The sequence below is a fragment of the Juglans microcarpa x Juglans regia genome, chromosome 6D (assembly GCF_004785595.1).
Source record: "Juglans microcarpa x Juglans regia isolate MS1-56 chromosome 6D, Jm3101_v1.0, whole genome shotgun sequence".
In the NCBI taxonomy this organism is placed as follows: Eukaryota; Viridiplantae; Streptophyta; class Magnoliopsida; order Fagales; family Juglandaceae; genus Juglans; species Juglans microcarpa x Juglans regia.
Window position 1 is genome coordinate 32,232,534 of NC_054604.1, and position 9,127 is coordinate 32,241,660.

General features: G+C 37.0%; 2 protein-coding genes across 2 annotated transcripts; one reads left to right on the forward strand and one right to left on the reverse strand.

Annotated features, from left to right (window-relative positions):
• The first annotated feature begins 339 nt into the window (after window positions 1-339).
• On the forward strand, window positions 340-2,354 carry LOC121235090 (protein STAY-GREEN, chloroplastic-like). The gene is made up of 4 exons (XM_041131322.1): window positions 340-757; window positions 863-1,036; window positions 1,482-1,649; window positions 1,739-2,354. Exons 1-4 carry the CDS (start codon window positions 632-634, stop codon window positions 2,060-2,062), a joined length of 792 nt encoding a protein of 263 aa, XP_040987256.1. The 5' UTR covers window positions 340-631; the 3' UTR covers window positions 2,063-2,354.
• A 96-nt stretch (window positions 2,355-2,450) lies between these two features.
• LOC121235089 (protein FIZZY-RELATED 2-like) lies at window positions 2,451-7,592 on the reverse strand. Its single transcript, XM_041131321.1, has 10 exons — window positions 6,757-7,592; window positions 6,536-6,658; window positions 6,320-6,424; window positions 5,548-5,727; window positions 5,222-5,284; window positions 4,928-5,122; window positions 3,814-3,915; window positions 3,652-3,714; window positions 3,375-3,443; window positions 2,451-2,990 (listed from the first exon to the last, which is right to left on the reverse strand). The coding sequence occupies exons 1-10, from the start codon at window positions 7,450-7,452 to the stop codon at window positions 2,937-2,939; spliced, it is 1,650 nt and encodes a 549-aa protein (XP_040987255.1). The 5' UTR covers window positions 7,453-7,592; the 3' UTR covers window positions 2,451-2,936.
• Window positions 7,593-9,127: the final 1,535 nt, after the last annotated feature.

The following is a 9,127-nucleotide window of genomic DNA, read 5'->3' on the forward strand; positions in this document are numbered from 1 at the left end:
TAAAAATTAAAAAATATTTTATATTTAAATAACGTTTGTTAATAAAATTATAATTTCTTCTATAATTTTAAAAATGATAAAAACTATGTCCAAACATGCAAGTATCTGGCGTTTCCGTAGAAGCCAGAAGGTCTAAAAAATAATGGAGATAAATTATTCCTTATTTAATTACACGACAATTCATTTAAGAATATTGGAAACATGTCAAATGTTGGAGTGAGCTAGAGTCTAACCGGGACATCTGCGGTTATCACGTGATGTACGTTTTTTCAGATCCAACCTCAACTGAAGGCGAAGGTGACAACCAAGCTCCAAAAACAAACTGACACGCCTGACACGTCTTCTCCCTTCTCCTATAATCCCCACAAAATCTTCCCCAATGTTCAAAGATGCTGAGCTAACAAGCAAAGCAAAAACTCCAAGCTAAAGAATCCCAAAGTAAAAGCAAAAGCAAAAGCAAAAGCGAAATAAAAACGTTTTGAGCTCCTGGGATTTGGGAGTTCCTACCTTCTAAAAGAATCGTGTTTGTAAAACGATATTGCACGAAAGTTTCAATATTTGGGTGCCCGAGAAGGTTGGAGCTTCAGGGAGGAGGTCTAAGCTTTGACTGCAGCTCAATAGAGAAAGAAAGATGGGAACTTTGACTGCAGCTCCTGTGCTCCCATCAAGGCTCAAACACTCTTCACTCTTAGAGCAACAAAGCTCCCTATTTCCTTGTGGAAAAAGAGCCAAGAAGAAGAACTTTGCTATCGTTCCTGTAACTATCCTTTCGTGCTTTTTTTAAGTAAATTTAATTATACTATTTTGGGCAATTTAGTATTTTTATTGTTATTTTCTGAAGATTTGGGTTTGATTGGCTCAGGTAGCAAGATTGTTTGGGCCGGCAATATTTGAAGCTTCGAAGCTGAAGGTACTGTTTTTGGGAGTGGATGAAAAGAAGCACCCGGGGAAACTTCCAAGGACCTACACGCTTACGCATAGTGATATAACTTCGAAGCTCACTTTGGCCATCTCACAGACAATAAACAACTCTCAAGTAATCCTGAACTCTGATCTCTGACACCCCCCATATGCTAAAAATGTAATATATCTTGTCATCCTTTGGCTAATTGCATAATACTCCAAATTGGAAAGGGAAACAGTGAAAGCAAGGGATCTTTTATGGTTTGAATTACACATTTAATCACTCATTTAGCAAGGATAAGAGGGGCTTGATGTGTATCTGTTGCTAAATAAATTGAAGTTTGAAAAAAGGGAATTACATATTTTAAAAGGGTAAAAAAACAGAGGAAAGCAGAGGATTAGAGAGTAGTTTTTAATCTGTTATTGTATATTGTGTTCTTTGTACTACTAGGTTTATATTTTAGTATTAATATGGAAATGATTCCAAAATGAATAGTTATTAAAGAAATAGTAATTTGAACCCTTTATTTGGATATTTCAGAATCTAAAATATGGGAAATTGGGATTTAAAATTGCAGTTTCAAGGGTGGTACAGCAGATTACAAAGAGATGAAGTAGTTGCAGAGTGGAAGAAAGTGAAGGGAAAGATGTCTCTTCATGTTCACTGTCATATAAGCGGAGGCCATTTTCTCTTGGATTTGTTTGCTAGGTTCAGATACTTCATCTTCTGCAAAGAACTACCAGTGGTAAAAAGTCTCTTATTAATTCCCTCTAATTTTTATTTCCAATTTTTGTTTGAATCAGTCTCTTATGAAAGCAAGATTTGTATGAACAGGTTTTGAAGGCCTTTTTCCATGGAGATGGGAGTTTGTTCAACAACTATCCGGAATTGCAGGAGGCTTTGGTTTGGGTTTACTTTCACTCAAACATTCCAGAATTCAACAAAGTGGAATGCTGGGGCCCCATCAGGGAGGCCGCAGCGCCCACCAGTGGCGTGCACAATGACGAAATGATGGAGGCAAATCCAGAGCTTATCAGGAAAATACCCGAGCCATGCCAAGAAAATTGCGAGTGTTGCTTTCCACCAATGAGCTTGATCGCGTGGTCAGAAGCAATTCCCTGTGAAAGTGAAAATAGTTTTGGGACCCAACAGAGCTGAATACGATACGACGTCCCTTTGTCATTCCTTTACTTCTATTTTCATTCGATTTATTTTATAGAAAATATGTGCTCCAATGTAAGTACACGCCTTCTCCTTTAAAATTCCGTGGAAGATTGGTATTTCTTGCTGTGTGGGTTTACCTTTTTCTGGGGATGTGACTCTGGCGCATTTCGTCGTCATCTAGATTACCCAGTTCTTGTATATATCAGTATGTCTGTATGTGCAAAATCTGCATGTAATTGTAATGGTACCCCATTTTCAAGTAAGATCTCTCTTATGTTTTTGTTTTTTCCCCCTCTTGCAAATGCTCGGATTATATCAAAATAAATAAAATAGTACAGAGGGTTGGATGATGTCCCAATTACAAATTCAAAGAAAAATGGACTGCTGAAATCAAAAGTACAATGTAGAAACCATTTTTACCTTTCTATGATTCTGTACAAAATGTTATGTTTGAGATTCGGTGTATATATACGCCACACCAATATGGTCAAAGCATGCTGGTATTCTTCCTTCTCAAATATACAAGGGAGCTGTTAAAATAATTGGTTAACACCTCCTCCTCTACAGACAAAAACCTGCTGAAGTGGGAATAAGAAGTCCAAAATCATCAGCTTGCAAGAAACCAGGGCTGTTCCACCACTACCCCTTGCATCTTAGCAATTGTCAGGTCCCCGCAAATTCTCTGCCCAATGTGTGTTGGGGGTCAGATCAACTTGAGTGATGACTATCTCTTGAAACATTGAGCAGGGTCAAGCAGACCAATTTTGAGTCACTCCTAGAATGATAAATTTTTAACCCGTGGTATAAGCTATCATATGTATACTATTTCCCATGACCAAGATGTCATTAAGCCGAAGGCCTACGATCATCACCGAATTGTTGTTCTTCCAAGAAATGATGCTCCAATCTCGCTGTCTGTGTTCTGCATTAACAGTTACATTTATATGAGTTGCTTATGCTTATATCTTCGTTTATCCTCCTGTGCATGTATTTGGTTAGCTCACATTGGAACCACATGAAGGTGCACCAGCTATTTTCCACTGGAAAAGCAAAACATCTAAACCAACATACTCGCCCATGCTTTTATCTAAACAAAATAACTGGCGAGTCACTCCAAAGAGTATGAACTAAATCCATAGAAAAACTGTACAGGGAGGGGATATCTAACTGGAGTTGAGAATTAGTTCTTAAGGTGACTAATATGCATATCAACTGCAGTTGAATCATGTGGAGGAAGAGAGAACTTCGGACCTAAATGACAGAATCAAAACTACCAAATTTTGGATTCATATTATGAATCATTTACCTGTGATTTAGCAGAAGGGAACACATTCCAGAACCTGAGTGTTTCATCTCCAGCTCCAGTGACAACGGTCTGAAACAACAAACGTTATCGTAATTTATAAAAATGACAGGCATAAACAAATGGTAAATAACTTTTAGGTCCCATTTGGATAGTGGGTTGAAATGAGATTAGTTAAGATGAAAATTGAAAGTTGAATAAAATATTATTAGAAAATTACCATTATAAAATATCAACAGAAAATCCCAATAATTATTAAAAAGAATAAAGGACAAACTACCTGTCCGTCAGGCGAGATGGCAAGATAGAGAACTCGATATGTATGGCCCGTAAGAGTTGCCAACTGCATTAGGAGAAAAAAATGTAAACCAAAAAAAGAAAGGAAAAAAAAGAAAAACTAATTCATAAGATATACTTGCATCACAGCAGATAAACTTTGTACCTTTGACATGGCAGGATATCTCCAAACTATTATCTGATTTTGGGAGTATCCATGGGTGCTGACAAGTTCATTGACATTCTTGGACCACACAAGATTGCACACCTGCCATATGTACAATAGAGATCAGTACATCTCAGTATTGACAGAGAGAGGGGAGGAGAGGGGATCTACTAAATTCCCTAATAAACCTAAATGATTATCATATTTAATAATTGATAGTGCCCTGCCAACAAGTCCAAGAACTATTTAGGACCGACAAGAGTGAAATATTTGACTAGCATAGATGCATCATTAATGCATGTAATCACACGACCCTGCTTTTTTTGGGTCTCATCACTTGACAAGGAATTATGAGTGAAAGCAACATCAACTACAGTAAAAAGATAAAATCAGTGGATCGTCTATTAAGGATCTAGTACTAAGCTAGTAGTTTTTTTAGCACACACTTAGTTCAAGAACTCATATTGGATGACTAGTCCAATTGTAGAACGATACACTACCAGAGATGCTCTCCTCATAATAGTGGTTCCCATGCATAAATTAACTACCAAAGCAGCAAAGGAAGTTTTCAATATGTAGCAATTATCAAGCAGAAACTGGTTCTAATGGATGAAATTACGATGCACAAACTGCCGTGCTTATCACCTACTAACAGAAACGTATACATACATTACATACAGGCAAATGCCGAGAGAGGAGGTAGCTAATGAGGTACCCTCTTCAGGCATATTAGCTTGCAAGGCAGCTTTCTGAAATTATCTGTCAATATCATGTTAATGCATCCATGAAAGTACTAGAATGGTTTAATGGTACCACTTAATTTAAGCGTTCTTTAAAAGAATTGATATTTCTATATCTTTTGACTTCACAAACAGCTTAAGAATGAGGAAAATTACAACCCCTGCCCCCCCCAAAAAAAAAAAAAAAGAAAACACAAAAGAGAGGAGGAAAGAGAAAAAGAAATCTCATCTTACTAATACTTTATCCTTGAGACAATAAAGTGAAAAGATAAGAAGATAAGTAATAGAATTAAGTTTAACCTCTTTCATGAGTATACCAGAACCATTAAAAAACACAAATTATGGTAAAAACAAAAAAATGACAAGCAGATTACCTGGCTTCCAGTGTCCAAGCAGCTCAAGTGTGAGTTTGTGGTAGTATTCCAGAAACGAATACATCGGTCTGCAGTTCCACCGCCTGATGCAAGAAGTCCATGAACATGGGGAGACCATGCAATAGCTTTAACAGCTGCTGTATGCTCACGGTATTTCAGTATAGGTTGAGTTGAGTTTTGATTCCAAACAAAAAGCTACACATATGTGAGATAAACTATCAGTCGAGAATTCAAAGAAGAATGACCAAATAACTGTGAATGCAATTAATCAGACATTAAGAAAAAATTACATACTCCGTTATCATTGCCACCAGATGCTAATTCACGATCATCATACGACCACTTTAGTCCACAAACCTAAAGCATGAAATATCTACATTCAGGCTGGGAAAAAGATACCGAGTATAATAGAAAAATCAATGAACCAAAGACAATAAACAAAATGGAGAAACAGCAGCATATACATTTAGCAATTTAGCATTCACAGAACTAAAGAATATGTGTCTGAAAGCAGGATGGACTTATGAAGACTCTGAGAGAAGTCCTGCCCCACCAGGGAGGGGAGTAAGTGATTCACCAGGAAATTACATTAACCTGAACAAGGTGTTTAAGAATCTGACCTCTGACTTGTGTCCAGAGAGTTTACTGACAAAATCTTCCTGGGTGCGTATATCTCGTTGAAAAATAGTCTTGTCCCGGCCACCAGAAGACAAAAAAGATGAACTCCAGGCTAAGGCCCCAACACGTAATCGATGACCCCCCATTGCTCTTACCCTCTTCAAGCGAGATGCATCCCAAATCTACATTGAAGGTTGTCGAACACATAAGCTAAATATGTAACAAATATTATGACACAAAAAAAAAGCATAACATAAGTACGAAGAGTTTAAATTGACCAGCAGTGGTATGAACAAAGTGCACTTTATGAAACCGTCCTCACAGAACAGCTGACCTAGGAAGCCCTGTGAGGAGATCATTGTTGAGAATGGCCACCATTACCAGTGAGTCAATTTAAAGGAGATCGCAAGATTTTTATTGATGACCCAAGTGAATCCTAAATAATCAACAACTGCATCAACAATTGTTTGCGGTTTTCAGGTTCGCTAAAATGCTTCTAATCCTAAGAATTGATGATCAAGATATTCTTCACCATGGTTCCATATTCAAACCCTCCTTTAGGCTGTCTTCCCGATTGAGATCGAAAACAATAAATTCATAATTTTGTGGGTATGATCAGTTAAAAAAAAAAGAATTTTATTCCTAAGGGTCGTCGGACTGCAGTTTTTCTCTTGAATTATTCGTACTTACGGACAATTCGGGCACGTGCACCCCGGGACTAGTCTCTTATCGGATATCCGGTGCCAAAAAAAAAAAAAAATACATGCCTCTGACCTGGACTTTTCCATGTCTAGTTCCAACAGCAAGATGTGTACCGCTCTGAGCCCATCCGACCGAACAGACACTTTCGTCAATGCCCAAGTCACATAATTTGGTTACCTGCGGGCGGGTAGCATGCCGAGTAGTATCAAATAAAGCCATATAAATTCTCAAACTTGTGACGTTTCAGTACAATTTATTGCTTAGAACAACGCAAAAAATGGCATGCACCTTGCTACTACAAGCATTCCACAAGTAAACACAGTTTCCCAACCCCACTGCTAACACATTATGCGCGGACCAATCCACCAGATTCAGATAAAAGTCATCTTGCAAAGCTGGCGCATCCAAAACCTACAAATACCGTCATGTTAAAAAAGTTAAAACACCGCAAACTCAATTCGAAAAATCCAAATACAGTTCAACCCAAACGCATAAACCCGGGAACTTACCTTATAAGGGGACTGTGGGATCTTCCGGGGAGTCTTTACCGGGCTATGATTAACCCCAGGCATTGCATCGTCAGACCCAAATGGAAAAAGTGATTGCAAAGGCTGGCTGGTATCCGTCTTATACCGGAAGATATTACGGCTGGGCGAGTTCGTCCAGTCGCTCCTCTTCTCGGGTGTAACCGGCGAGACCACGCCAGATTCGGGACCGAAGAGTACCGTGCGTAGGAGCGTGGAATAGACGCTGGTGGAGCTGTCCTTTCGGCCCTCGGAAGAGCTGGGCTGCCGCGGGGCTGGGAGGTGGAAGAGCCCAAAATTGGAGCCCGTTCGGGTGGGGATGAACCTATCCGAGTAGATCGTCCTCGACGGCGATGGGTGGTAGTTGGCGTTGATTAGGCGTTCGATGTAGCGCGAACGGACCGAGTCCTCGTCGGACATAGTGGGGGTGAGATTCAGGCCCGAAAACAAAGAAGATGAGATTGGGGTTCCGAGAGCTGATTGAGCGGGAAATCTTTGAACCGTGGGATCTTCCATACAGATATCCTTTTCCCCAGAGAGAGAGAGAGAGGACCCGTTGGGAGATTTTGCGCGTTTCGACGAGGAAAACTTGCGACGGTGAAGCGTGAAGACAGTCACCTGAGATTTGAGAGTTTTCTTTTGAGAGAACAATGTTTTATTATTCAAGAACGTCGGGTGCATGAGAGAGAATGAGATTTGAAGCTGGACAAGACAGTCAGAGCAACAATCTGGTTTTCCTTCCCCACAGGTTGCGGTTCACTTTCCCGGCAAATCTTGGGAGAGCGTCCTGTGATGCTGTCACTGCGAATGGGAAATTAGGGATAATTTAATGTTATTGTAACAAGTATTATGTTTCTGAACAATATTCTTTTGGCGGGAAAACAAGATCAAGCGGCTTTAGCATATCATTTTACAATTATTTTTCACAACCATTAAAAAAAAGGAAAATGCTAATTAGATAGATAAAAATAATTGATAAAATGGACTGATTGTAATTTTTATTTTTTTATTTAATGGTTAAAAAAAATGACTATTAATAAATTGATTTTTTTAAAATATTTAAAAATATTTAAAAAAAATGATAAAAAGAAAAATAAAAAAATATATTTACACTTATCGGTACAATATAAGAGCACCAATGTCCACCCTAGCATTGTCCTAATAAAACTTAATATCTTTTTCTTTTTTTGTTCCAATTATATTTGACAAACATCAATAAAATGTTATTTCAATTAAAGAAAATGCAAAAATTTGAAAAAAAAAATAGTTTTGTTTATGATTATAACGTATTACATTAAGACTACAAGTCATATGAATTTACTTTTATATAATCTTTTTATAGTTAAAATATTTACTTTATAAAAAATGATTTTCAAATGAGAGGCGGGCATTGGCTTCGTTTAGTATAATTAAATTCAAACTTTTTATTTATAATTAATTCATTAAGTAGTTTACTTTTCACGCGTTTGAATATATTGATGCATCCTCTGCATTAAATTCGGCATGTCTATCTCAAAAAAATCTTTACATTTGAGATATAGAAAAGTTACTACATTTATCCAAAAGAAAGAGAGATAGAGAAAAAAAAAAAAAAAAAAAAAAGAGAGATGGTAAACTTACCCAAACCCATAGGGAAAAAAAATCCCTTTTAAGGCTATTGATATAGATAATTTCAGTCCAAATATAATTGCAAGTTAATGTGATCAAGTAGATTTGTGTATATTATAATCAATTAATATGGTCAGAAAGCATGCAAATAATCGGGAGAAAAATTTGGGAAAGGGAAAATGAGAGTTATTTGGTTTGTTGGATTTGTCAAGTTTTTCACCTATATATTTAAGAATAATGCTATTATGTTCTTTTATTTTGTCTCTTCATTTTGACAGCTCATGTATTTAATTTTTTTTACTTTTTTTCTTTTACTTATTGATAAAGGAAGTGATTATTAGTGTATTGGTATTTTTTTTTATATTTTTTTAAAATTGTTAAAAAAATATAAATAAAAAATTAAAAAAGTGAATTTTGCTTAAGAGGCATGCCCGGCTATCACTGTTGGGCCGCACCCTAGCAACACTTTATATTTAATATTCAATTAGATCAAAGATAGAAAACTTGTTTGTTTGTGTGATATTACATGGTCAGGCGATGCAATTTGGTTTGGGTTGGCTCCGATTTAATGAAATACAAAAAGGGGTTGGCCTAATTTGTTCGATTAAGATTTTTGTAAATTATTGTTTGAATTTGAGAGTCATGAATGAAAGAGAGACAAATACATTAAACGAGTTCTACAATATTTACGCTCGGTTTGTATTCGCAATCTATCTCAACTCATCTCAATTTATCTCAACTCATCTCA

What these genes read in the sequence shown, in the direction of transcription:
- LOC121235089 (XM_041131321.1), bottom strand. Translation starts at nt 7,452, where the DNA reads ATGCACCCGACGTTCTTGAATAATAAAACATTGTTCTCTCAAAAGAAA. An exon ending in TCCCACAGTCCCCTTATAAG is followed by an intron (nt 6,659 to 6,756) that starts GTAAGTTCCCGG and finishes CGGTATTTGTAG; the next exon opens with GTTTTGGATGCGCCAGCTTT. An exon ending in CCATCTCGCCTGACGGACAG is followed by an intron (nt 3,444 to 3,651) that starts GTAGTTTGTCCT and finishes TTGTTGTTTCAG; the next exon opens with ACCGTTGTCACTGGAGCTGG.
- LOC121235090 (XM_041131322.1), top strand. Translation starts at nt 632, where the DNA reads ATGGGAACTTTGACTGCAGCTCCTGTGCTCCCATCAAGGCTCAAACAC. An exon ending in AGAACTTTGCTATCGTTCCT is followed by an intron (nt 758 to 862) that starts GTAACTATCCTT and finishes TGATTGGCTCAG; the next exon opens with GTAGCAAGATTGTTTGGGCC. An exon ending in TCTGCAAAGAACTACCAGTG is followed by an intron (nt 1,650 to 1,738) that starts GTAAAAAGTCTC and finishes TTGTATGAACAG; the next exon opens with GTTTTGAAGGCCTTTTTCCA.